This window comes from Bombina bombina, chromosome 7 (assembly GCF_027579735.1).
Source record: "Bombina bombina isolate aBomBom1 chromosome 7, aBomBom1.pri, whole genome shotgun sequence".
NCBI classification, from domain to species: Eukaryota; Metazoa; Chordata; class Amphibia; order Anura; family Bombinatoridae; genus Bombina; species Bombina bombina.
In genome coordinates this window covers 102,810,590-102,838,581 of record NC_069505.1, presented here as the reverse complement: position 1 = coordinate 102,838,581, position 27,992 = coordinate 102,810,590, and the positions used below count along the sequence as shown (strand labels likewise).

The following is a 27,992-nucleotide window of genomic DNA, read 5'->3' as shown; positions in this document are numbered from 1 at the left end:
AAAACTTGAGTCGGATGGAATTTAATAGTATTCTAATATATAGATTTTACAAAACAGCATGATACCTTAGTTGAAAGTCAGAACAAGCTTAGCTCATAGTATGAAGAAATGGTCTCAAAATTCTTGGTGAAAGAGCCAATTCAACATTACAAAACAAACTTATTCTAGAAGAATTTGGAATTTGTTACTGGTGACAAAAGAAAACAACAATTTATCAATTAAATAGTTATTTCAGTCTTTGAATACATAAATTCCAGAAAATAAACATGCGTTAAAATGAAGGAAAGATTACAAAGCTTTACAGAAATTTCAGATGGAAAAAAAAAAATGTTCATAGAACAAAATGTAGCTTTCAAAACTACCTAACTCGTGCAATTCCTAAAACACAAGGAACTTTGTGTATTTAAACAATAAAAAGGTCTTGATAGAATGACCAAAAATAAATATATTTTTAAAAAATATAACAAAAAAGGTTTTTGCTATTAAGCTCTTAGTAAAACTATGAAAATTATTCTGTTCCTATTTAGTTATTTATTGGGACAAACAAATGCAAATATAAGGGCTGGATATATTTGTATTGATGTTATCAATTGTTTAGATTATTTAAAGGGACATTCTAGTTTTAAAATATGTTTTCATTTAATTTTAACCAAACCTCTATTTAAAGGGAAATTAAAATTTGAAACTGCATAAAAAATGCTTTATACTGTTTTAGTGTCAAGATTTTTCTCTGCACGTGAAGCATAGCTGGATATTGTCAGTGCACCAGCATTTTAAATACTGAAGCTGCTCAAAGCACCAGTGGGGCTTGTATCATGTCAATAATTAACACATTGAGTCATTACCAGATGGTGCAAGAACCTTTGGCTCTCTGAGCAAATGCTGCGTTTACAATGCTGGTGCACACTTAAATACACTTTTGAAATGGCTATATAAATAGAACAGCTCCCAAGTAGAACAGCAACTCTTGAGTAGGATGTTACTTATGTGTTTAACCCCTTTGCAGTGTTTAAACACATAGTAAGCTCCAGTCACTACCACACAAATTATAGCATGCAATTTGTGCATTGGAATATAAATTTAAAGGTAAATTAAATACTGAATAAATTATAGACATGATGTATTCAAAGCAAAGATTAGCTGGATAATATGCAGATATATTTTTTATATTATATTAGTTATTTAAAGGGCATAAACTAAAAAAAAAAAAAATCTCAGGACTCAGAGCATGGGATTTTGATAAGCTTTCCAGTTTACTTATATTAAGTAATAGTTTCCTTCTCTTGGTATCCTTTGTTGAATGCACTACTGGAAGCTAGGTGGGCACATCTGTGCAGTCACCATCAATAGCTAGCTCCCGGTAGTACATTGCTAACCCTGAGCCTACCTAGGAATGCTTTTAACAAAGCATAATAAAAAGAGAAAAAAGCAAAATTAGATATTCGAAATAAATTGAAAAGTCTGACAACTGCATGCTCCGATTTATGGTGCAGTGGCCATTTAAGTGAAGGTAGATATGCAAAGTCATACTAGATGCATTCTGCAGATTTGACTTCTGGGTACTGCAGACAAGTTTCTAGTAATGTCTGTAAATTGGCTTCTGCTTTACAGCTGGACCACAACTTAAGAAGCTGCATATAAATTGTATAGGAACACAGCAAAATCTCTGAACCTAAAGTGATGGTAAATCCAAGCGTTAAACGCCAAGATTTACCATCACTAAATTCAGCGGATCCAGCCGCCCATGGCACAACCACCTCCTTCAATGAGGAGACGTTTGCACCTCTAAACCAATAGCGGTGTGTGTCAACTGACAGGTTTCTGTATGCCCGCACGGCTTATGGTTCAGAGAAGCAAGCAGCACCTCATTGGTAGAAGACCGTTTTGCAGTGGGTGTCCGGAGCCGCTGAATTTAGAGCTCTGTGCAACGGCACAGAAAGGTTGAGTTTAGCACCCATTTTTACACGGTTGAAATAAATCTCCCCTTGATTTTTAGTGATGGTAAATCCTAGTGTTTTTTATATGCTTGGATTTACCATCACTTTAAGCTTCCTTATAAAAAGGTCCGGTTTTATAATTAAAGGACTACCTATGTTTAGATAAAGTGTTAACCCATAGTGTAACAAGAAAAACTTCCACTATTTAAACTCAAAATTAATTTTATAAGTTTACACAGCTTAATGGAAAAAAATGATATATTACAATTTTTACAAATACAAAAACTTTACCAAAAGAGCCATTATAAAATACCCAACTGACAACTAAAAATAAACAAATGGAAATCAAACTTAAAAGCTGCAGTTAACAATAAAATGTAAATAGCAGATTTTTCCAAAACAAGGAACTGAGATATTTAACCAACAATGTCCTAACAAAAATGTTTATGTTTTATGGACAAAATTAAACTTAAAATGTTATAACCATATTCTTGGTAACTTAAAAAGTACGAATTTCACAGAATCGCAAAGTATGTGTATACAAAAAAACAAACAAACAAAAAAAAAATCTTGGAAGGTCATGTTTTCTCAGTAACTGGAGTTTGTATGTTTAAATGTCTTGTATGATCACTGGTCCAAAACTCAGAACAGATAAATGTATTTATTTTTTTCTTGGTTTCATCTAATTCTTACTGCATAATAGAGTTTTTTTTGTTATGTTCACCAATGGAGATGTGGAATTTATGCTGATACCCAGTTACCTTCTTGCTGACACTGTTTTAAACATTTTTTTTTTAGCATGATCAAATAAGTCTCTTTGAGATGCATGAAGGAAATGTATATAGTCTAATGACCCTTTAATAGACTATACTGAAATAAGCAGTTTGGCTCTACATTAATGGATGTTTGATTGGTAGAAGGCAGTCATTGCAGTCATCACAGCACAGATACCTTTAGTAATAATGTGTTTTTAAATTAGTGTTTTCTGTTATTCTCTGGAAATTTTGCACTTTTTTTTTTTTTAATTAACAGGATCTCACTACCCCACACTTATTTGTGTAGTGTTAATATTCTGCACTACTTTCCCTAAAAACTGAGCACAGTTGAACAGAAAATGTAACAGTGCTGCACTGAGAAAACGCATACAAACTTCAGAAACATACCGATTTATCATCAATGCTCAAAAAAAAATAAACACCAAACAAAATGCAAGCTGGTTTTAAAGTCTACGTTTGGGGTGTAAAACAGTCACTTTGAAGTACCTATAAGTGAACAAACTAAAAAAAAAAATCTGCATACAAAGACTAAACATATCTAAACAGATACACTATCGACAGAAGGGAGGAAATAACTGTGCTGTTTTTAATTGGAATTATCGGATATGAGAAATTAGTTCTTGATTTAAATTAAATGTTTCCACTAAATCTGATTAACATACTTTCTGCTGTATGAAAAGATCTACTCATATGGAAGGTCACCTGGCATCTAGCAATGGGAACCCCCATAAATATCAAAAAAAGGTCTTCATATCCATTTGCCAGGGTGCAAATATATGTTTGTAATATTAGTTGAAGCATCATCAATTGGACATAACTACTAACATTCTGCACCTTTGCTTTTTTGTCCTTATATTACATTTAATCATAATTCCATCTAAATACGAACAGATCGACACAATATCAAAAATGGAAGCGGCTCAGGATCCTGCGACATCCAAACTGATGTAAGGAACAGCAGGAGATCTGGATAGAAAATAGGTACAAACAAAGCTGTAAAGGATGCTTTTCACGTTAAAGTCTATAGCCAAAGGCAACTGTGAAGACATCAGTCCAGCCTTTGTGCAGATGTTCTTTCAGGAGATCATGTGGTCTGAGCAAAGCATGCTCTTCTTCAGTACACTCGACCTCTGCTACGATTTCCACGCCCTCCCCATCCTCTTCCACGTCCTCCCCTGAAGCCACCTCTCTGCTCTGTGGGACAAAAAGGTCTAAAATTATTAATTGATGGTTGAAGGAAGCATATATAGTGGATATAAGTCTACACACACCTGTTAATAATGTGATGTAAAAAATGTGACAAAGATAAATCATTTAAGAACTTTTTCCACCTTTATTGTGACCTATAAACTGTACAACTCAATTGAAAAACAAACTGAAATCTTTTAGGTGGAGGGAAGGAAAAAAAAATAAATAATGTGGTTGCATAAGTGAGGATAACTGTGCTCAGAATTAAGCAATCACATTCAAAATCATGTTAAATGGGAGTCAGCATACACCTGTATTTAAAGTGCCTCCGATTAACCCCAAATAAAGTTCAGATGCTCTAGTTGGTCTTTCCTGAAATTTTCTTAGTTGCATCCCACAGCAAAAGCCATGGTCCACAGAGAGCTTCTAAAGCATCAGAGGGATCTCATTGTTAAAAGGTATCAGTCAGGAGAAGGGTACAAAAGAATTTCCAAGGCATTAGATATACCATGGAACACAGAAGACAGTCATCAAGTGGAGAAAATATGGCACAACAGTGACATTACCAAGAACTGGACGTCCCTCCAAAATTGATGAAAAGACGAGAAGAAAACTGGTCTGGGAGGCTACCAAGAGGCCTACAGCAACATTAAAGGAGCTGCAGGAATATCTGGCAAGTACCTGCTGTGTGGTACATGTGACAACAATCTCACATATTCTTCATGTCTGGGCTATGGGGTAGAGTGGCAAGACAAAAGCCTTTTCTTACAAAGAAAAACATCCAAACCAGGCTACATTTTGCAAAAACACATCTGAAGTCTCCCAAAAGCATGTGGGAAAATGTGTTATGGTCTAATGAAACCAAGGTTAAACTTTTTGGCCATTATTCCAAAAGATATGTTTGGCGCAAAAACACTGCACATCACCAAAACACCACCATACCCACAGTGAAGCATGGTGGTGGCAGCATCATGCTTTGGGGCTGTTTTTCTTCAGCTGGAACTGGGGCCTTAGTTAAGCTAGAGGGAATTATGAACAGTTCCAAATACCAGTCAATATTGGCACAAAACCTTCAGGCTTCTGCTAGAAAGCTGAACATGAAGAGGAACTTCATCTTTCAGCATGACGACCAAAAGCATACATCCAAATCAACAAAGCAATGGCTTCACCAGAAGAAGATTAAAGTTTTGGAATGGCCCAGCCAGAGCCCAGACCTGAATCCGATAGAAAATCTGTGGGGTGATCTGAAGAGGGCTGTGCACAGGAGATGCCCTTGCAATCTGACAGATTTGGAGTGTTTTTGCAAAGAAGAGCGGGGCAAATCTTGCCAAGTCAAAATGTGCTACCCAAAAAGACTGAGTGCTGTAATAAAATCAAAAGGTGCTTCAACAAAGTATTAGTTTAAGGGTGTGCACACTTATGCAACCATATTTTATTTTTATATTTTTACTTCCCTCTACCTAAAACATTTTCAGTTTGTTTTTCAATTGAGTTGTACAGTTTATAGGTCACATTAAAAGGTGACCTCATTTTTTTACATCACAGAAACCCGACATTTTAAACAGGGGTGTGTAGACTTTAAATATCCACTGTACATTCATAATATTGTAAGGTGGTAACAGGCAGGTGCAAGACAAAAATGTAGTATTACAACTCAAACAAAATAATAATTATACTATACCACACACATCTATAGACAGAGGAAGAAACCTTGTGTATTTATCACCTGAATGCCAATATTTAGATTTCATTTTTAGAGCTATTAACAAAGGGACATTATAGCAATATAAAAGGGCACCAACAGTAAATATTTAATTATATAAATTATTTGATCACCTATATTTTGGTATCTATTACAATATGTTTTAGCTATAGGGTTATATATGCAAAATAATAGCTTTAACTGCTTAATTAAAATTTTAAGAGTATATATTTTTTAACAAGCCTTCCATGCATTCAATTAATAGGATTTCCAACCATTTTTAAAAACATTTAAAATAGACCTATCTTATGTAAGATCCACTACTGTTGGTAACAATACCTTGCATCAACCCTAGGGGGCGCAAATACTGGTAAAGGACTACTTGTAAAGGATATATAACAGTATACTATTGGTATACAATATGCAATCAATATATCGTATGATTATCAGTCCAATATATATTCTTTCTTTATCTGTATATTGTCACAGTCCATCTGGTCAATCACAAGCCTGCCTGGCCCAGATGCAACATCATACATCAAGTTCCTCCAATTCAGGCTGCTCCTCTTACATACACTCCAAACTTTGTCCTGTGAATAGAAACCACAAACAGAGGGCACCTCCTAGTGTGACACTGTTACAACAAGATTGTGAAACACACAAGTGTGGCAGCACCCTGTTTTGCTGTGTCAAACAGACTGGGATCTCTCAGTGTCCCAGCTCACTGATCCGTGGTTTGGGACGGTCTCCCCTTTATTGCTCCTGGTACAGACTTGGAACAAAAAAGCTCGGGCTTCCAGGGCAGTATATTAATTTTAATAAAATTACAAATAAAAAAAAAAAAACTTTAGGTCTTACAACAGCCTAAAATATTTAAAAACAGTTGCAACGAGTTTCTCAGATGTACTAGCCATTTCCTCAGGCATCTGTCAAACCGGTTGCAACGGTTTTTAAAATACTTTAGGCTGTTGTAAAACCGAAAGTTTTTTATTTATGTAATTTTATTAAAATTTAAAATATACTGCACTGGAAGCCCGAGCTTTTATTGTTTCAAGTCTGCACCAGGGGCAATAAAGGGGAGAACGCCCAAACAACGGATCAGTGAGCTGGGACACAGAGATCCCAGTTTGTTTGACTGAGCACAATAGGGTGCTGCCACACTTGTGAGTATGGTTCTTCAATAAGAATTGTGATTCACAATCTTGTAACAGTGTCACAATAGGAGGTGCCCTCTGTTTGTGGTTTCTATTCACAGGACAAAGTATCTTATGTAATTCTACCACTGGTTAGGTGTAATCCATTGAAGGCCAAAACTATATGAGGCGGGCCTATCACCCAAGAAGCTAATGTCCTGATCCAGTTTTAAATAAGTGTTTTTGGCTTAGAAACCGTTATAGCCCAAAGCACCCACTTACATAAGACATGGCTGCCTTGTATATTAACAAAAAGAAAGAAAGAATAGGTACAAGACGTGAATACACAAAAATGTATAATCTCTAATTTACACTTATTTTCATTCACTTAATGGGAAAAACAAAAAATGTTTCAAGCCCCAAAATGCGATGATTCAGGCAGAGCATGCGATTTTAAACACCTTTCCAATTTAGTTATTTTATCTAATTTGCTTCACTCTCTTGGTATCCTTATTTGAAAAGCATAGATAGGTAGGCTCAAGAGCAGCAATGCATTGCTGGTAGCTAGTTTATTGGTGGGCTGTACACAAATGCCTTTTTTTTTTACTAGTTAACCAGTTATGTCCATCTAGCTCCTAGCAGTGCATATTTGCTCGTTCAACAAAGGATGCCTAGAGAATGAAGCAAATTTGATAAGTAAATTGAAAAGTGGTTTAAAATCAAACGCTCTATCTGAATCATGAAAGAAATTTGGGGTTTCATGTGATGCCTCGGGAGACAACTGTGCCTATTTGACTTTAAAACTAATTATCTAGTAGCCCCAGAGGACTAACTTTTTCCAAGTAAAAAAAAAAACAAAACAAAAAACATAGGGTTACCCCAGCACTGGACTACAACAGTAATTTGTCTACAGGTGTTGTGAAATGAAAGTTTAAAAAAAAAAAATGTAATGACAGATATTTTCAGTAATTGGACCTCTAATATAAAAAGTTGTCAGACCCGAGATACACTGCCCATTTAAATAATGGATTACAAATAGTTTAGTGCCTGCACAATGCTAGAGATTTATTGTACACATACCGTAAGGGACATTTCCGAGGCTTCCACTGTATTTGCCACTAGGTGGGTTATATATCTGTCTGGAGTCTCTCTTTGGTCCAACTATTGGCTTTTTAGGAGGTGAACCAGAAGTCGTCTCATCACTTAACCTCTTTTGCCTAGAAAAAAACAATTGTATACTGTAGATGTGGCAATCTTGGGTCAGGTACTACATATAATTTCACCAATTAAGACAAACCACTGTCTAAAATACATTGGATAAAACAAATTTCATTTATTCTACTACTAAAGCAACCTTGGCACCCCAGATGTTTTGGAACTACATTTCCCATGATGCAGAGACACTTGGCTGAGCATCCTGGGAAATGTAGTTCCAAAAACACCTGGCCTAGTCTGATGGACTACAATAAGCAATCCACGACTATCAAGCAGCTCTGTATATAGTTTGTTCCAGATTTTTTTTAAAAAAAAGAAGAAAACCTTCAAAACATTCAAGAATCTAAATTTCAGTTATGACAGCATCCCTATTTCATAGCAGCCACACTGTATTGTACCACCTGCTAATGCGTGTCATATAGCAATGCACATTACAAAAATATATTGTACGCACTAACACACATACCCAGGCTCTGCCTTCTGCACAGGTTTCCAGGACAATGTTACTGTACTTTTGTAGGAGGGAGGAATGTGGAACAAATCCTGAAGGCAAAAAAATATTGAGAAGATTGAAGATCCAAAATAGTACAACGTAGATCACTTATCAAAGTTACTTCCAAAAGAGAGAAGAAAACGACTTACCTTGATTAAAACATTTATATTGTTAGTTATTTTCAAAGCCACAACTTTGATTTTGTTCTGCAAACATATATAAAATAAAAATTAGTATCACACTAAAGAGAATTTTCTAAAGTCCCAATGCAAAGGTTCATACAATTTGAAGAAATATTTTGCTACAGAGTAAATCCCTTGTGTGTAAACAGGGCAAATTAACCCTGCTTTAAAAAGGGACACTGAATCTAATGTTTTTCTTTCGTGATTCAGATAGAGCATGCAATTTTAAGCATTTCTAATTTACTCCTATTATCAATTTTTATTTTTTCTCTTGCTATCTTTATTTGAAAAAGAAGGCATCTAAGCTAAGGAGCCAGACAATGTTTGTTTTAGTACACTGGACAGCACTTGTTTATTGGTGGGTGAATTTATCCACAAATCAGCAAGAACAACCCAGGTTGTTAACCAAAAATGGGCCAGAATCTAAACATATTCTTGCTTTTCAAATAAAGATACCAAGAGAATGAAGAAAATTTGATAATCGGAGCAAATTATAAAGTTGCTTTAAATTCCATGCTCTATCTGAATCGCAAAAGAAAAAAAAAAATTGGGTTCAGTGTCCCTTTAACGTTCTGAGCTAGACTCTAGATATCTCTGCTCAATGTTGAGTAACAGATAAGCCCATGGCTACCTTGAACATATATCCACTAGTAACAAACCAGGCAGTCAAGGAGTTAAAGTGATTGTAACGTTTAATGAATTACTACCCAGTATCTAAAATGATCTTACAGGGGCATTTTAATTCATTAAACTTTAGAAAGACAATTTTTAAAATATTTACCACTGAGTTATGGTAAACATACCGCCGTTCCTCCGCATCTACTACTGTATTTAGCAGATTGATGAGGAAGCCGGATTTGTCATCGATCTGCTAAATACAGTAGGAGATGCGGACGGAGAAACGGCAGTATGTAAATATTTTAAAAATGAAGTGTCTTTGTAAAGTTTAATGAATAAAAGTGCCCCTGTTTAAGATTTTTATTTAGATATTGGGCATTAATTCATTAAACTTTACAATCACTTTAAATAAGTTGTGCATAATATCCTTGCACAGAACTGATTCAACTAATTGAATGTCCCATTAAACTGCAATTCACCTGAGCCAGCACACTGAAAACTTAGCAAATGAGGATTTTATGAGGAGGAACAGAGCTGAATATTGCTGCAGTTGGAGAAGCCTGGATGAAGTGACCAATGCCATAAAGTGGGAGGTATGCCTATGAACCATGCACCTCTGCATGAAAAACATAAGGGTGTAAGGGCATTTTGCTTTTTCGAAGTGCTAACGTCTAGGTATCATGGCACCTAGACGGACTGTGAATGTGAGTGAAATTTGTGAGACAGTTGAAAATAAAATATTCTTACCTCTTCTGTTTTGAGAGCCTCCCCAGTCTTCCCTTGCAGTGCCAGTCGAAGCTGTCGGATGTAGACCTGAAGACCTCGGGCAAAATACTGTAACCTGTTGGATACAGATTCTGTGTCAATGATTGTTTCTCTAGGATGTCCTGGGCCAAATTGTTACTAAATTATGCCCCAATACATTCTGACCTATGCATGATTAAAGGGATAGCAAAGCCTTTTTTTCTTGCTACATCTAATAGTGGGCATTTTCAAAGATTTTTTTTCCCCATTTTATATTGTTTTTATTATGTAAAACAAGAAAACATTTGGTTTTGTATGCCTTTGGGGCATGCCACACAACAGCTGTGGAAGGCCGGGTTACCAGTGATCAATTCCCAAACAAACAATCAAGGCCCAGCTGGATAGACATGCACTTCATGTTAGCTTCAAAATCAAGGTTTTTTTTTTTGTTTTTGTTTTTAATTATGTTTAATTAGTGCTCTTCCATACAAGTTATCAAAATTTTAGAAGTTAATATTCTTTAAAATTGTAGCCTCAGTTGTTTACAAGGAATATATTTTAAACCTTTATAATTAATGAAATATTGTCAAATGTTTCTACCTCAAGGGTTGGGGGAAAAAATCCCTGCAGATTTAACAGTATCATTGAGTGGGAAAATATAAGTACCTGATCCACATGTATTACACATGTATATTGCAAAAATGTGATCCGTCTATCATCTTTAAAGGGGCAGTAAACCTAGAAAATAATGTTATATAAATTCTGCACATACTGTAGTGCAGAACTATAAAAGATTATCTTAGCCAAGCTTTATGCAACATAATATTGCCAGTGAAATTTTTTTTTTTTTTTTTAATCAAAAGAGGGTTTTTCAGACCGCTGCTTTCGCTCTACTGAGCAGGTCTGGTTTTCCCCCTGAGCGCATCTGGGCAGCTGTCTAGTCACAGCCCGGCCCGATCGCGCCATTACACTTAATGCAGCTCGCTTCTGCTCTGTCTGATAGCGGGAGCAAGCTGCATTAAGTGTAATGGCGCAATCAGGCCGGGCTGTGACTAGACAGCTGCCCAGATGCGCTCAGGGGAAAAACCAGACTCAGTAGAGCAAAAGCGGCGGTCTGAAAAACCCTCTTTTTTTTTTTAAAATCAAATTTCACCGGCAATATTATGCTGCATAAAGTTTGGCTAAGAATGTCATAATTTTGCACTATGTGCAGAATTATATAACATTTTCTAGGTTTACTGCCCCTTTAAGGATAAACACTGAGTATGATTGATATCAGCAGTCATTGGCTGCCACCTGTGATATTACAAACTACAGATAGAACAGCTATGTTCTTAGAGGTGCAGATAATACAGTACTGCCTATAGACAAAACATAACATGCTATTTACAATATATGATAGCTTTGAAAATGTCAAGTGAAAATATTCATAACATGCACACAAAACTTTTAAACCATAAAGTTCCTTTAGGACTATTAAAGGGCATCAACATCATGCCATAAGAGAAAAACCCATATTTAAAAAGGGACATTAAGAACTAAAAAGCTAGATATAATGATGCATTCAAAGATAAGAGTCTGAGAATAACATGTAGATGTATGTTTTAAACTTTTATTAGCTGTTTAAATATTGACAAAATATATGTAAAGTTTTAGTGTCTATAAAACAATGGGAGCTGCCATCTTTAACTTATGTTACCTTCTCTGCTGTGGCCAATTAGGGACAGTTATAAATAGGTCACTATAGTGTGCAGCCAATGGCTGTGTGGAATATAACAGTGTTCTGTACTTTCAGTTTTTACCAGGCACTGAAAAGCTCACAATTTCAAAATGTAATTACAGGAAAAGGGGTCAAAATAATGAAAATATATTGCAGATGTTTTTATATATAAATGATTTGTTTTATATTACAATCTCAAAGTGTTTAAATGTCTCTTTAAGACTTCATATTACCATCAGAAACATTATTCCAAAATTCTGGAACTACAAAACATGAAAGCAAAGCTAGGACAAGCAGTTTACAAATAAATAAATTAAAAAAAAAAAAAAAAAAGTACAAATGCCCAAATCTGGAAATTCCAAAATCCAGATTTTCATTGGAATATTTTTTTTTAATTTTTTTTTAATAAAATCTCAAACAAAAAAAAGTTTTGCCCCATACATACATACACACACACACACACACACACACTAGATATACCAGCATCAGAGGTACTATATCAGTCTCATCAACCTAAAACAAATATAGGGGAATATATAGAGACATTGAATGGCTCCCAGGAGTCTCTAGGTTTTTGCAGGTAGATTCTTGGAAATTAACGGTTATACAGTTCATTTTAAAGTAATAGAATTCAACTAGTTACATTGTCCATTCTGGGAATACATACAATAATTGTATATCACTTTGTAACTTCAACAAATTAAATAAAGAGACAAGGACCTATGTTGGTAGCTTCTGCTAGGTGAACTGTGTGGAACTTTTGTTGATAAAGACATTTAGGGAAATATCCTTTATTTTTTTAGCTTTCATTAGTTTCATTGAAATGTTTTAAACACACAGTACATATCCATATAGCAATGACAAATAAAAAAATATATGATTAACAAAATTAAGTACCCATGCAGCTTTAGGAATAAAAGGGATACAGAACACAGTTTTTTTCTTCCATGATATAATTTACTCCTATTATCAATTTGCATTTGTTCTCTTGGTATCTCTATTTGAAAAAAGCAGGAAGGCCCATTTTTGGTTCAGCACCTGGGTAACAGCTTACCGATTGGTGACTAAATGCAGCCACCAATCAGCAAGTGCTAACCAGGGTGTTAAAACAAAAATGGGCCAGCTTGTAAGCTTACATTCTTGCTTTTTCAAATAAAGATACCAAGAGGACAAAAAAAAATTAATAGGAATAAATTAGAAAGTTGCTTAATCATAAAAGAAAAAAAAATGTGGCTTCGGTATACCTTTAAGTAAAGGAAGGTTCAACTATAAAGAGCAGATTTATAGACAGAAACCGTTAACATTCTTCCCATGTAAACACTATGGAGGGATAGTCTTGCGATTTCTGCGTAAGGAAATGACACCTTTCAAAGGACAGCATTAATTTTTTGGTGCTATTAAAAATGATTTTTAAAATAGAAAAAAAAAAATCGGTAGCTACATGTAATTCCAGTCTTTCAAATAGCAAGACAGGAGGGTTCCTATTGAGAGAAAGCAAGATAACACTAATTAGTGGGCTTGAAAAAACCCCAATGCTGAATATGACCGAAGTTAAAAGGATACTAAACCCAAATGTTTTATTTCACGATTCAGATAGAACATGCAATTTAAAGCAACTTTCTAATTTACTCCTATTAATTTTTCTGCGTTCTCTTGCTATCTTAACTTGAAAAAGAAGGCAGCTAAGGAGCCAGACAATTTTTGGTTCAAACCTCTGGACAGAACTCGCTTAACCCCTTTGTGACCAGACCACTTTTCCATTTGTTGACCGTCTGGGACCAAGGCTATTTTTGCATTTCTGCAGTGTTTGTGTTTAGCTGTATTTATTATTATACAACCCAAAGTATTGATCTAGGCCCATTTTGGTATATTTCATGCTACCATTTCACCCCCAAATGCGATCAAATAAAAAAAAAAAAAAAAAAAAAGGTTCACTTTCACAAACTTTAGGTTTCTCACTGAAATTTACAAACAGATTGTGCAATTATGGTTAAAATGGTTATAAATGCTTCTCTGGGATCCCCTTTGTTCAGAAATAGCAGACATATATGGCTTTGGCGTTGCTTTTTGGCAATTAGAAGGCCCCTAAATGTCGCTGCACACCACACTTGTATTATGCCCAGCAGTGAAAGGGTTAATTAGCTTGTAGGGAGCAGGGTTAATTTTAGCTTTAGTGTAGAGATCAGCCTCCCACATGACACATCCCACCCCCTGATCCCTTCCAAACAGCTCTCTTCCCTCCCCCACAATTGTCCCCGCCATCTTAAAGGGACAGTCTACACCAGAATTTTAATTGTTTTAAAAAAGATAGATAATCCCTTTATTACCCATTTCCCAGTTTTGCATAACCAACACAGTTATAATAATATACTTTTAACCTCTGTGATTATCTTGTATCTAAGCCTCTGCAATCTGCCCCTTTTTTCAGTTCTTTTGACAGACTTGCAGTCTAGCCAATCGGTGCCTGCTCCCAGATTACTTCACGTGCACGAGCACAGTGTTATCTATATGAAATATGTGAACTAACACCCTCTAGTGGTGAAAAACTGTTAAAATGCAATCTGAAAGAGGTGGGCTTCAAGGTCTAAGAAATTAGCATATGAACCTCCTAGGTTAAGCTTTCAACTAAGAATACCAAGAGAACAAAGCAAAATTGGTGATAAAAATAAATTTGAAAATAGTTTAAAATGACATGCTCTATCTGAATCATGAAAGTTTATTTTGGCCTAGACTGTCCCTTTAAGTACTGACAGAAAGTACCCATTTTGACCCCCCCCCCCCAAAAAAAGTGTGTGTTTTGTTTACATAAATATTTTTCTGTAGTGTAGCTGCCCCACCTCTCCCTCTCCCAGATCCTACAATCTTTATTTCCCCTCCCTCTTTCCCATTCATTTTCATTGGTGGCAGTGGTTGTCACGCATGTCCCACGCAGGTCCCTCCCGCACGCTCCCGGGGTGCACATTGCACATACAGGAACCAGATGCCAGGTAGCAATGGGCAGCCCATCCGCCTCACTGCTAATGCTCCCACCAACGATCGGCACCATTGCTACCGGTGCAGAGAGGGCCATAGAGTGGCTCTCTCTGCATCGGTATGTAAAAAAAATGGTATTGCAGGATGCCTCAATATCGAGGCATCACTGCAATACCATAAAAGCGGCAGGAAGCGATCAGGATCGCTTCCACCGCTTGAAACACCACAGGACGTGCCAGGAATGTCCTTGGTCGTTAAGAGTATTTTTTTTGGAGGCCGTTCCTGGCATGTCCTCGGTCGTTAAGGGGTTAATGGTGGGTGCACCAATCAGCAAGCAAAACCCAGGTTGTGAACCAAAAATGGATTGGCTTCTAAATTTACATTCTTGTGTTTCAAATAAAAATAGCAAGAGAATGAACAAAAAATAGGAGTAAATTAGAAAGTTGCTTAAAATTGCATATTCTATCTGAATCATGAAAGAAAAAAATTGGGTTCAGTGTCCCTTTAATGACTCTTCACCACCACCCATAGGAATAAATACAAACACAAATGGCCATCCGTTCTGACTCCAACGATATGATATAAATTTAGTCATGCAAATGCAAAGTCTACCAGATATTTTTAAGCAATTAAACACAAAAGGTTTGGTGGATTATTTTATAGGGAAAATTATTATGGGGGGGGGGGGGGGAACGTTTCCATTGTGTGTCTCATATTATAACAGATGAGGTTAATAATAAACCCACCTAATTTTGAAGTCTTTCAACTTCTCAGCATCAACCTTTGTAAGGAGGAAGTCTGGCAGCTTTCTACCAAGCTGGTGGAAACTGAAGAGTAAACATTCAACATAGCTGAACTGCAGCTTAGGTTCTTCATTAGCTGCATTCTCGCCATTCTCCACCTCCTCAGGCGGGAGTGGCATATACTCCTGCCAAAGAAACAGATTAACAATGCACACATTACTCACCACAGGTGCCTATTATACAGATTATGTAATTATGTCAGCAAGTAAGAGGAGGATGCATGCTGTAAGTGTAAAAACAAATGTGTAAACGCATTAACTAGTTTAAAACAAAAAAGGAAAGATCCATACCAGCAACTTGTCAAAAAGTTTATTTAAGTTTGATTCAAGTTTATCCATGTCTCCACAAAATGAACTCATCTCAGCCAGCAACTTCAACACCTAAAAAAAACAAAAACACACATTAAAAGAGAACAGCAAACACGTAAATTAAACAATCACATGCAAGTTCACCCATACTCACTTCAAGCTGGACATCAAATCCTTCAACTGGACTGGTCAAAGTACTGAGGATGGGAAGGACAGTCTCACAGAAATAGGTCACAAATTTAGTGGAGTGGACATTTTTCTGCAAAACATAAAACTAACCGTGAACAGAAGAAATGAAGGCTAAACACTAACATATGTATCAGATGTATCTGCAAGACAGAACAAATGAAGCGCAACAAAATGCATAGAGGATTTAAGTGCAGTATTAAAAACACTACTTTATTAAAAGGCAAATAAAAATTGTGCACTCACAAAAATACCCTCAAAACATATGAGGTATGTAACTGCGGTGGTTAAATATGTAGGTCCCTTCAAAGCCGTTCAGTCATACGTTCACACTGGGGCAAGTCTGTTTCAAACGCTTGTCCTTATCACAGGTTCCCAGATTATGTGGAACTTCCACTTGTGTATCCCACAGCTTTACCGGACCACTTAAACAGTCACAATAGAAGCGGAGACCATGTGTCTCAAGTTACAGCTGATCTTCAAAGAGCCGGCTTCATTCTAGCCGTTACCGTCAACACACTTAAGTCTCCCGATGTGTACACTAACATAAGATGCATAACAAGAATACCCAGAATCGCATGTTCTGTAAAAATGTGCGCTCTCGTTTTTATCTTTGACTGTGTAAAAATTATACAACCAATTAGCTGCTTAAAGGGATATGAATATCTCTATTGTTACATAACTTACGAAAAGTAACTAAATGAGGGTTAAAAGGCACATTAAACACTAAATACATTTTAAATGCATAGTATTGAGGTTATTCTCCACCACCCTCTAGTCAGGGGTGCCACCATGTTGAGGCACATAGTGTGAGGTGCATGAAATGTATTCAGTGTTTAATGTCCCTTTAATACTTTCTAACCTAATTTGCTTCTTTTGGGGTTTTTCCCCCCCAAAGGACAAACTCCCCACCACTACTCCCTTAATTGGAGCAGCCATAGAAAAACTTTAACTGCAGTAGACCAGACTTGCCATTGTCATCTTGTAAGCAAATCTCATTGTTTCGCAGCATTTTAACTTACCGGTTGAGGCCTATTAGGAAAATATTAGGATTAAGCTTGTAAAGTCTATAGTGTGCACTTCTAATTCTCAGAAATAGAAAACCCACAATTTTCAAAGTACAAAATAGAATAACTATTGGAAAAAATAAAGAATAATGGAAAGATAGTTTTTGTTTGTTTTACATTACAACCATTTAAACAATGTATATTAAAAGTAACTCATGATCTGCAGTGAATCCATGCCTCCTTTGAATAGTACCAAAGTAGAACTGAAACAATGAAGCAGCTATAACATACCGAGAAAAGGGGCACAGCCTGGCGCATGCACTGAAGCAAGCGATCTACAGAGTCAGGATCTGCAGGATTTAGTGTCTGGTGCAGGCCTGCCTGTTCAGATACCAAGTCCACCAACTGCTGCCTTCCACTGACTGTCTGCAAGTTCTTCAGAAATGACAGGATCTTCATGAAAAGAACAAACTCCTCTCCAGTAACATCATATAAAACCTGCAAGAAATAAAATGTAAGTGATTCCAGTAGCACTTTAAATGTGTACAAAAGATTAAAAAAAAAAGAAAAAAAAAAAAAAACATTAAACACTGTCTAATAAAGACAAATATTCCAGAACTTGATGGGGCACTGGTTATAAAATGTGCTGTGTTACTGTAAGAAATGCAAAAATATATTTCTGATGAGACTGAAAAAATACAAACAATTTATATTAAAGGGACATGAAAGCCAAAATATTTCACGATTTAAATCTTACATTCAATTTGAAACAACTTTCCAGTTTACTTCTATTACCGATTTTGCTTCATTTTCTTGGTGTCCATTTTTGAAGGAGCAACAGTGCACTAGTGGGAGCTAGCTAAACACATCCGGTTAGCCAATAACAAGAGGAATATCTGTGGATCCACGAAACAGTAGCTAGGTCCCAGTAGGGGATTGCTGCTCCTGAGGCTATGTAGGTATGCTTTTCAACAAAGAATGCCAATAGAACAAAGCAAATTACATAAAAGTAGTAAATTGGAAAGTTGTTTAAAATTAATGCTCTATCTGAATCAAGAAAGTTTAATTTTGTGTGTATGACAACCATTTCCCTTTAGCACTACTAATGGAATGACCAACAGAGACCAAAAAGTAATTTTACCCATTAAAGTGAAAGTCAATCCCAGCATTTTTGAAACGCTAGGATTGACTATTGACACAAATAAAGGAGACTTTCATTCATGAAGTATAACATGCTTCATGCAGGAAGCTCCTTTGTTTCAAACTATCGCCGTTTTGAGATGCTAAGGAAGCCCACGGCAGATCGCTGTTTTGCTACAGAGGTGACGTTTTCACCTCTTAGCCAAAAGCGGTGCGGTAAATCCTGCTTGGCACCCATGGGAGCAGGATTTCCCGCACGCTATTTGCCAAGAGGTGAAAATGTCACCTGTTAGCAAAATACATTTTTGCTGTGGGCTGCCTGTACAGGTAAGAACGGCGATCACTTGAAAAAAAAAATAAAGGAGCTTTCTGCATGAAATATGTTATACTTCATGAATGAAAGTCCCCTTTGTTTCAAGTCAATCCTAGCATTTCAGAAACGCTAGGATGGACTTTCACTTTAAGCTTTTCGCTAATACAATATAGGGAATACCCCCAAAAGATCTCCAATTTGCAATATGGATGTTCTACAGAAATTTTACACATCTTAAAGCTCATATATTGAGATAAATACATTTACGAAATCAGCACACCTCAACAAGCAGGTATATATGGGAGTGAAAAATTATTCTTGAACATCAGTCTTCTCACCTTCTTCGATTCAGAAAATATAATGTCCTCCACATCCTTTGTTAGGATATCTTCTGGTAGAGTTTTCAGTTTGTTGGACAGGAATTTGATTGCTCTCTCTCGTACAATATCCTCTCCTTGCAGAATCTGACTGAATAAACCTCCTAAGGTTCCTAAAGAAGAAATATAAAAGCTAAACATGTGCATCCTGCAGTTTCTCTAGCTGCCAAACCCAGAAGGCGGCAGACTCTTGCGGCATTTGGCTTTTTTGGGAGTCAGATTTCTACTTGTGAAAGTACAATGCACCATGATCTGGATTTGCACTCATCTTAGTATGTTGAATTTCACAAGAAATCCAGCTCCAAAAAGAACCAAATGCCCCAAGCAGCCACCTTTCTTTCACATTCATCAGCTAAAGAAACTGACAAAAATGAAAGCTCACAATATTTTCATTTCACTTTCAGAAAACTACATTATTGTCGAAGAATGATTATTTCAGTAGCACATTAGTAAAAGGAAAGATTCCTTCATTAAGCATTTCTTTACACAACCTGTTAAATCTGTTATTACTTTTTAATAAACAAATTATTGTAAAAGAAAAAAAAAAAAAAAAAAAAAATTTAGTGGAGACACACAAGAGGTTTGATATTAGCTAAGCAATACAAACAAGAACAATTAACTCAGGCAGGAAAGCAAGACTTACCTTTAGCATCAATTTTAAATATGCTCAGCAAGGCATTGTTCACCAAAGTGAATTCAGCAGAGTCATCTAAATGATAAGAAAACATTTATACAACAAATGATACGAGAAACATATAGTATTTGTGTTTTATAAGTATATACATCTGCAACCTTGAAATGTATCAATTTTAAAATTAGCAGAGTTAACTGAAAAAGTCTAATTTTATTAACAAAAATAGAGAAAGCTCTAGGTCACAAAATACAGGGTGAATTTATAAATCAGGAAAACGCATCTCTGTTAAATGTTTTTGGCGAGTAGCAAAAAGATGCCAGGTGAGTTTAAAGAGATATTAAACATTTTTTGAGCATTAAAGGAATACTAAACCTACATTTTTCTTTCATGATTCTGATGCAGCATGCATGCAATTTTAAGCAACTTTCTAATTTACTCCTATTATAATTTTTTCTTTGTTCTTGTGCTATCTTTATTTAAAAAAGCAGGAATATAAAGCGTACGAGCCAGCCCATTTTTTGGTTCAGAACCTGGGTTATGCTTGCTTATTGGTTTGATAAATGTAGCTACCAATAAGCAAGCACTATCCAGGGTGCTGAACCTAAAATGGGCTAGCTTCAAAGCTTTACATTCCTGCTTTTTAACCCCTTAACGAACAAGGACGTGCCAGGCATGTCCTACAAAGAGTGTCAGTTAATGACCAAGGACTCTGGTGTTTCAAGCGCTGGTAGCGATCCTGATCGCTTCCAGGGTATTGCAGTGATGCCTCGATATTGAGGAATCCTGCAATACCCTTTTTTTACCCACCGATGCAGAGAGAGCCACTCTGTGGCCCTCTCTGCATTAGCCAGAGATGGTGCAGATCGTTGATGGGTGGCCCATCGCTGGAGTAGTTCCGGGAGTGCTCAGAGGTAGGCGAGAACACGCAAGGGGAGCGGGCATGCGCATGCGACCGGTACAGTGTCTACGGGAAGGAGGGAGGGGAAGGAGGGAGAGGGGAATAATTGTTGGGAAAGGAATCTGGGAGAGGGAGGGACAGCTGAACAATGGAAAAATGGGATTATACATTTATTTTTATTTTTTTAAATGAGCAAATTTAATCAGGTACTGGCAGCTGTCTGCCATTACCCAGTTTCTAAGATGGCCACAAATAGGAATTGGGGGAGCAGGGGGGAACCTACACTGCAGAAACTATTTATATATTTCATTAAAAAAAAAGGCTTTTATTTTAGTACTGGCAAACTTTCTGCCAGTACTTAAAGGGACAGTCCACCATAAAATGTTTATTGTTTTAAAAGATAGATAATCCCTTTATTACCCATTCCCCAGTTTTGCATAACCATCAGTTATATTAATATACTTTTTACCTCTGATTTCCTTGTATCTAGGAACCTTCTTCCAGCCTACCTATGTTTAGTTTAAACTAAGAATATCAAGAGAAAAAAAGCGAATTTGATGATGAAAGTAAATTGGAAAGTTGATTAAAATTAAAAGTCCTATCTGAATAATGAAAATTTAATTTATACTACACTGTCCCTTTAAAGGACAAGTCAATACATTAGATTTGCATAATCAACAAATGCATGATAAGAAGACAATGCAATAGCACTTAGTCTGAACTTCAAATTAGTTTTTTTTTTTTTAAATAAATTGCAAAGATATGTCTATTTCCACTGCCCCTGTATCATGGGACAGCCATCAGCCAATCACAAATGCATATACGTATATGCTGTGAACTCATGTACATGCTCAGTAGGAGCTGGTGACTCAAAGTGTAAATATTAAAAGACTGCACATTTTGTTAATGGAAGTAAATTGGAAAGTTGTTCAAAGTTCCATGCTGTATCTGAATCATGAAGTTTAATTTTGACTTGAGTGTCCCTTTAAGATGGCGGTGACAATAGTGGGGTGGGAGAGGGAAGAGAGCTGTTTGAGAGGGGTCAGGGAGGGATGTGTCAGGTGGGAGACTGATCTCTACACTAAAGCTAAAATGAACCCTACAAGCTCCCTAATTAACCCCTTCACTGCTGGGCATAATACAAGTGTGGTGCGCAGCGGCATTTAGCAGCCATTTACCAAAATGTAAAGCCATACATGTCTGCTATTTCTGAATAAAGGGGATCCCAGAGAAGCATTTACAACCATTTGTGCCATAATTGCACAAGCAGTTTGTAAATTTCCGTAAGAAACCTGAAGTTTGTGAAAAAGTTTATGAAAGTGAACAATTTTTTTTTTTTTTTATTTCATTGCATTTGGCGGTGAAATGATGGCATGAAATATACCAAAAATGGGCCTAGATCAATACTTTGTGTTGTCTACAAAAAAAAAAAAACACACAAGTGAAGGGTTATTCAGGGATTCCTGACAGTGTTACAATGTAACTATCGCTAATTTTGAAGAAGAAAAAAAATGGATTTGGAAAAAGGAAAGTGCTACTTGTACTTATTGCCCTAAAACTTGCAAAAAAAGCAAAGAACATGTAAACATTGGGTATTTCTAAACTCAGGACAAAATTTAGAAACTATGTAGTTTGTGTGTTTTATTGGTGGTTGTAGATTTGTAACAGATTTTTATGGGTCAAAGTTAGAAAAAGTGTTTTTTTTTTTCATTTTTTCATCATATTTTATAAAAAAAATTATAGTAAAGGATATATGATTAAAATAATGGTATCGTTAGAAAGTTCATTTATTTGCGAGAAAAACTGTATATAATGTGTGGGTACAGTAAATGAGTAAGAGGAAAATTACATCTAAACACAAACACTGCAGAAATGTAAAAATAGCCCTGGGCCCGGTAAGGAGATTGAAAAATGGTCTTGTCACTATGGGGTTAAATAAAAACAAGAGAACGAAGAAAAATTAATGCGTAAATTAGAAAGTTGCTTAAAATTGGCTGCTCTGAATCATGAAAGAAAAAATTTGGGCTTAGTACCCCTTTAAATTGATGTGTAGCAAAAAGACCCTTGGCCTACAGTATGCTAAACAATGATAGCTTGATCAGTGCAGACGCATGTTCAAGGGATATGAAACCCAAATATTTTCTTTTGTGATTCAGACAGCACACACGATTTTTTTTAAATTAGCTTTATTCATGTCAAATGAAAGTTTACAGCGTTTGGAGGCGCAGCTCCAATATACACACAAAAGCTAAATCCCATGAAATTCTGTGTTGAAAGGATACCTAGGTAGGCATTTGGAGCACTACATGACAAGAAATAGTGCTGCCATCTAGTGCTCTTGCAAATGATTTACATTCTCAAAAAAACTGCTGCCATATAGTGCTCCAGAATTGGGCCGGCTCCAAAGCTTACATCCTTGCTTTTCAACCAAAGATAGCAAGTGAACAAAGGAAAATTAATAGAAGTTGGAAAGTTGTTTAAAATTGTCTGCTCTGTGCGTCTGTCCCTAGATTGCAACTGTAAAATAATGCAAATGTTACTGGTAGGTTTAAATGCAAAAGCATCTCCAAACAAATATACGCTTTAAATGCAACATGGTAATTAATTGCCCCAGGTGACTAATCTCACTTTAAAGGGGCGGTAAAGTCTAAATTATATGATGTATACGAGAGCACCATGTAAACATGTTAAAATATTTGGTGCAAGCCAATATGAAGTGCATATCTGACTGCTAATTGGCTGATAAGCAAAAATGTTAAAGCTTTATGGTAGACAAGAGTCACACACACAAAAAAAGTGTTTAGTACAGAAATGTCTGATTTACAACAAATGCTGTAATGCGTGTTAATGTTCTTCTTTAGAAGAAACAAATAATAAAAAGTGACATTACTTTCTCAGAGTGGTAAAGGAGAAGTGAGCAGGAGGCAGCCTGTTCCTATTATAATTTTACCTGACTGAAGAAGCTGTGTGAGAATATCCGCCACTCGGGGAAGGTTCTCTCCTGTAGCAAACTGTGGAAGTTCTTTGATGGCTTGCCTGCGGATCTAAATATATTAAAGACAAAAGTAGAATGCAAAAAATTATTGGAATAATAAACTCATATAAAGTAATAATTAGAAGAGTGAAACACTGCACAACTTTGGTTCTTACAGAAACATCTTCATCCTCGCATAGATCAAGCTGAGCATTGAGAGCAGCATCTGCCAGGTCCGGAAAATTCTTGAAGAATTTAGGAATAAACTGTGCTGCCAATCTCTTCTCTTTGGATCCTCCTTTTACTCCATCCAATATCACTTGGTACGCATTTTTATGCTGTGAAATAATTATTTATAATTGCATTTAAGGGACAGTCTACTCCAGAAATGTTGTTTAAAAAGATAATTTCTTTATTACCCACTCTCCAGTTTTGCATAACCAACAGTCATATTAAAGGGCCATTATACACATTTTTTCTTTGCATAAATGTTTTGTAGATGATCTATTTATAAAGCCCATAAAGTTTTGTTTTTTTTTAAAAATGTGTAATTTTGCTTATTTTTAAATAACATTGCTCTGATTTTCAGACTCCTAACCAAGCCCCAAAGTTTTATGAGAATACCGTCAGATACCTACTCCAGCTTGCTCCTGTTTGTGTAAAGGGTCTTTTCATATGCAAAAGAAGGGGGAGGGGGGGGGAGTGTCTTATTTGCCACTCGCAGTGGGCTTTCCAGCTGCCTTTTCGACAGAGCTAAACAGAGTTTCTAAGTAAGTTTTTAAACAGTTTTATACTGAATTTTTATATCAGTATCTGTGCATCGTATTCTTTATAGTAGTGTCTATTACATGCAGTTATATGAAAATGAGTGTATACTGTCGCTTTAATACAAGTTTTATCTCTGTAATTACCTTGTATCTAAGCCTCTGCAGACTGCCCCCATATCTCAATTCTTTTGACAGACTTGCATTTTAGCCAATCAGTGCTGACTCATAGAGCACAATGTTATCTATATGACACAAATGAACTAGCACTGTCTAGCAGTAAAAACAGTAAAATTCACTGAGATAAGAGGCAGCCTTCAAGGGCTGAGAAAATGGCATATGAGCCAACCTAGGTTTAGCTTTCAACAAAGAATGGCAAGAAAAAGCAAATTTGATGTTAAAAAATAAAATTGGAAAGTTGTTTAAAATCTCATGTCCTAACTGAATAATTCAAGTTTAATTTTGAATAGACTGTCCCTTTTAAATTAAATTTTAGTGCTACATTTGGTAATTGGGAAAAATAGCATACATGATTAGAATATACCATCAACCTTTCCGTCTATTCATATGTGTTTTAAATGTGCAAGAACATACCACTAACAGCTTGAGTTCCTTGGGAGAGGGAAATAAATTTGAAATGTGTACTTAAGGTACATGAAACACCTAAATTTTCTTTCATGATTCAGATATAGAATACAATTTTAAAAAAGTTTCTAATTTACTACTTTTATCAAATTTGCTCCATTTTCATGTTATTCTTTGCTGAAGAGATATCTGGATAGGTATCGCACACTTAGGGTACAGGTGCACTCTGACAAAAGTTCAATCATTAGACCAGGATGCAGTGTAAAAATATAAAGCTCACAAATGACAACTGCACTCACTGGATTTAACACACATGACTTTACAGGTCAGAGGAAAGGGGTGAGCCCAGAGATAACTTTTCTTCACTTTCTGCAATGAGATATTTTTAGTGAAAAATTTTCTGTAGGTCATTTTTAAATAAAATAGTTAATTTGTTGGTTACACTAAATCACGAGATCCATTGCAATGTGTTGGTTAACTGAATAATAAAGCAATATTTAAAGTTGTATAATCTAGTGCAGTAGTTAAAAATTGCATTGCAAATTAGCTGCAGACAAAAAAAGTAATTTCAAAATGTCTCTTGAATTAATTTGTTTCCTTTTCTCTTAGTCTATCATAAAAATGTAGTAATAAAAAAAATTGCATTGTTCATACAAACATCTTACATTCAGAAAAAAACAGCTTTGCAGACTGTGAAAAGCTAGGGAACGAGCTTGCAAAAATCTCAGAGCCAGATAGCGATACACTACTGCATATTTGACTGTTGTCTTCAAACAGCACTTTGCTCTGGGTGCACTGTGTTAAGGAAAACTTATACAATGCAGCCAGAGAACAGCTCTGTTTAAAAAGAACAGCCTAATGTGGAGCAGTACTGAAAAGTTAAAGTGCTAACAGTTCCTGTTCTTTCTGCAGACATGATGCATTTTCTGAGATGACATCTCAGATCACTACGTTCTGCCTTGGGGTGAGCACCCCAAAACCTCACCAAAGTACAGTCACACGTTATAAATCCAGTAAGGGATTATATTTATATCTATATATTTGTATTCCACAGATGTAAGGCCTAAAACATATCCAACGGCACCAAGCTAAATTTTAAAAGCAACTAGTGTTGGCCAGTGGGGGGCACCCATAGGTGTTTTCAGGACTCAAAATAGGACGCCAGGGCCTAATTTTAAGGCACCAGTATCTCCTTGGTGCCTGGGTTTATCTAACCCTGCTCTAAACTGGTCTTAGCTGAAAATGGTTAACTGTAGCATTACTTCCATCTTAGGGATAAGTCAAAACAAGAGGGTTAAAGGGACATTATACACTATGTTTGTAACAATATATAGTTTTGCTTATTTTTTAACATTATGCTGATTTTCAGACTTCTAACCAAGCCCCAAAGTGTCAGATGTAGACTAAGGGCTACCGATTATTGCTGCTATTGTTTCTGTACTCTGTCTTTCATATGCAGGGAAGAGGGGAGGGTCGGCTCTTTCTGCTTTCCCAGTCCCTTTCACTGGGTGTCCCAGCCTAACCTCATCAACAGTGCTAAAATGGAAGCTTCTAAGTTTTTAAAAGGTTTCATACTGGATTTTTAGATGGAGGTCCGAGTATTCAGAGCGGTGCGTAATTACGTGGAGGTCAGAGCATTCAGAGCGGCGAGTAATTACGAGGGAGGTCAGGGTATTAAGAGCGGTGCGTGATTACGTGGGAGGTCAGGGTATTAAGAGCGGTGCGTGATTACGTGGGAGGTCAGGGTATTAAGAGCGGTGCGTGATTACGAGGGAGGTCAGGGTATTAAGAGCGGTGCGTGATTAGGTGAGAGGTCAGGGTATTAAGAGCGGTGCGTGATTACGAGGGAGGTCAGGGTATTAAGAGCGGTGCGTGATTACGTGGGAGGTCAGGGTATTAAGAGCGGTGCGTGATTACGAGGGAGGTCAGGGTATTAAGAGCGGTGCGTGATTAGGTGAGAGGTCAGGGTATTAAGAGCGGTGCGTGATTACGAGGGAGGTCAGGGTATTAAGAGCGGTGCGTGATTACGAGGGAGGTCAGGGTATTAAGAGCGGTGCGTGATTACGAGGGAGGTCAGGGTATTAAGAGCGGTGCGTGATTACGAGGGAGGTCAGGGTATTAAGAGCGGTGCGTGATTACGAGGGAGGTCAGGGTATTAAGAGCAGTGCGTGATTACGAGGGAGGTCAGGGTATTAAGAGCAGTGCGTGATTACGAGGGAGGTCAGGGTATTAAGAGCGGTGCGTGATTACGAGGGAGGTCAGGGTATTAAGAGCGGTGCGTGATTACGAGGGAGGTCAGGGTATTAAGAGCAGTGCGTGATTACGAGGGAGGTCAGGGTATTAAGAGCAGTGCGTGATTACGAGGGAGGTCAGGGTATTAAGAGCAGTGCGTGATTACGAGGGAGATCAAGGTATTAAGAGCAGTGCGTGATTACGTGGGAGGTCTGCGTATTAAGAGCAGTTCGTAATTATGAGGGAGGTCAGAGCATTATCTATTGACGAGGGAGGTCAGGTGGGTGTATAAGGGAGGTCTAAGTACCAGAAGCATAAGAGGGAGGTGTGAGCCTTCATAGAACTGAGAAAGGGATGGTTTTAGGGGGAAGGGCTACCGGTAGCTTTTGGAGACGAGGGCAGTATCAAGTAAGGAGATACATTGGAATTATGGATTTGTGAGGGGTCGGGGATATTTAAAGTGTAAAAGATAAATAATGTGAGTTGAGATGTGTTTTGGCCTAGGTAAATAAGTCTTCTCTCGCTAAGATAAGAGTACTCAGTACATTTGAACAGATTCTCTCGGTTCTCAGTACGGGCGTTCTATAACGCAGACACAAATATATCTTTACCTGGCTCACATCCTCCTTAGCATCAGCAAGGATCCCATAGTTCTGGTAAAGCTCCTCTATAGTCGGCATTGCGGCTCTGGGAGTGCGACTAATCTCTCGGACCTCTTGTATGTGAGTATGAGGCTGATTGATATCCCCGGTACCGAAAAAACTCGTTCCCTGTACGTTTGACCCTATCTCTCGCTAATTCTTTCCTCAGAACTCGCTCTGCCGCACACAGGCCGTAAATCCACTCGCGCTCTCCGTACACAATTCCCTACACACAACTACCCGGGCTCTCAGTGTGTGCGTAACAGCTGCGCAGCAAAGGAGGCGGGAAGGGTGAAACCCGAGAAGACCAATTGAGCCACAGCATCAACTAGCGGCGCCTGGCACACATCACAGGTTGTGTCACCAGAGGTAAAGGACACATTTGAGAGGCAGCGACATCTGGCGGCCCCTGATAAAACACAATAGCAATTAGACTAGAGACAAGGCAA

General features: G+C 37.0%; 1 protein-coding gene across 1 annotated transcript; it reads right to left on the bottom strand.

The window, feature by feature from the left end:
- Positions 1–5: 5 nt before the first annotated feature.
- Positions 6–27,831, bottom strand: API5 (apoptosis inhibitor 5). Its single transcript, XM_053720220.1, has 14 exons — positions 27,514–27,831; positions 23,498–23,659; positions 23,298–23,391; positions 19,459–19,524; positions 18,777–18,928; positions 17,277–17,483; positions 15,947–16,051; positions 15,775–15,864; positions 15,428–15,609; positions 9,992–10,085; positions 8,594–8,650; positions 8,418–8,494; positions 7,817–7,953; positions 6–3,907 (listed from the first exon to the last, which is right to left on the bottom strand). Exons 1-14 carry the CDS (start codon positions 27,580–27,582, stop codon positions 3,828–3,830), a joined length of 1,572 nt encoding a protein of 523 aa, XP_053576195.1. The 5' UTR covers positions 27,583–27,831; the 3' UTR covers positions 6–3,827.
- Between the last annotated feature and the right edge of the window lie 161 nt (positions 27,832–27,992).

What these genes read in the sequence shown, in the direction of transcription:
- API5 (XM_053720220.1), bottom strand. Translation starts at nt 27,582, where the DNA reads ATGCCGACTATAGAGGAGCTTTACCAGAACTATGGGATCCTTGCTGAT. An exon ending in TTGAAAGACTTCAAAATTAG is followed by an intron (nt 10,086 to 15,427) that starts GTGGGTTTATTA and finishes TGTATCCAACAG; the next exon opens with GTTACAGTATTTTGCCCGAG. An exon ending in GTGCAGAAGGCAGAGCCTGG is followed by an intron (nt 7,954 to 8,417) that starts GTATGTGTGTTA and finishes GTTTTTTTCTAG; the next exon opens with GCAAAAGAGGTTAAGTGATG.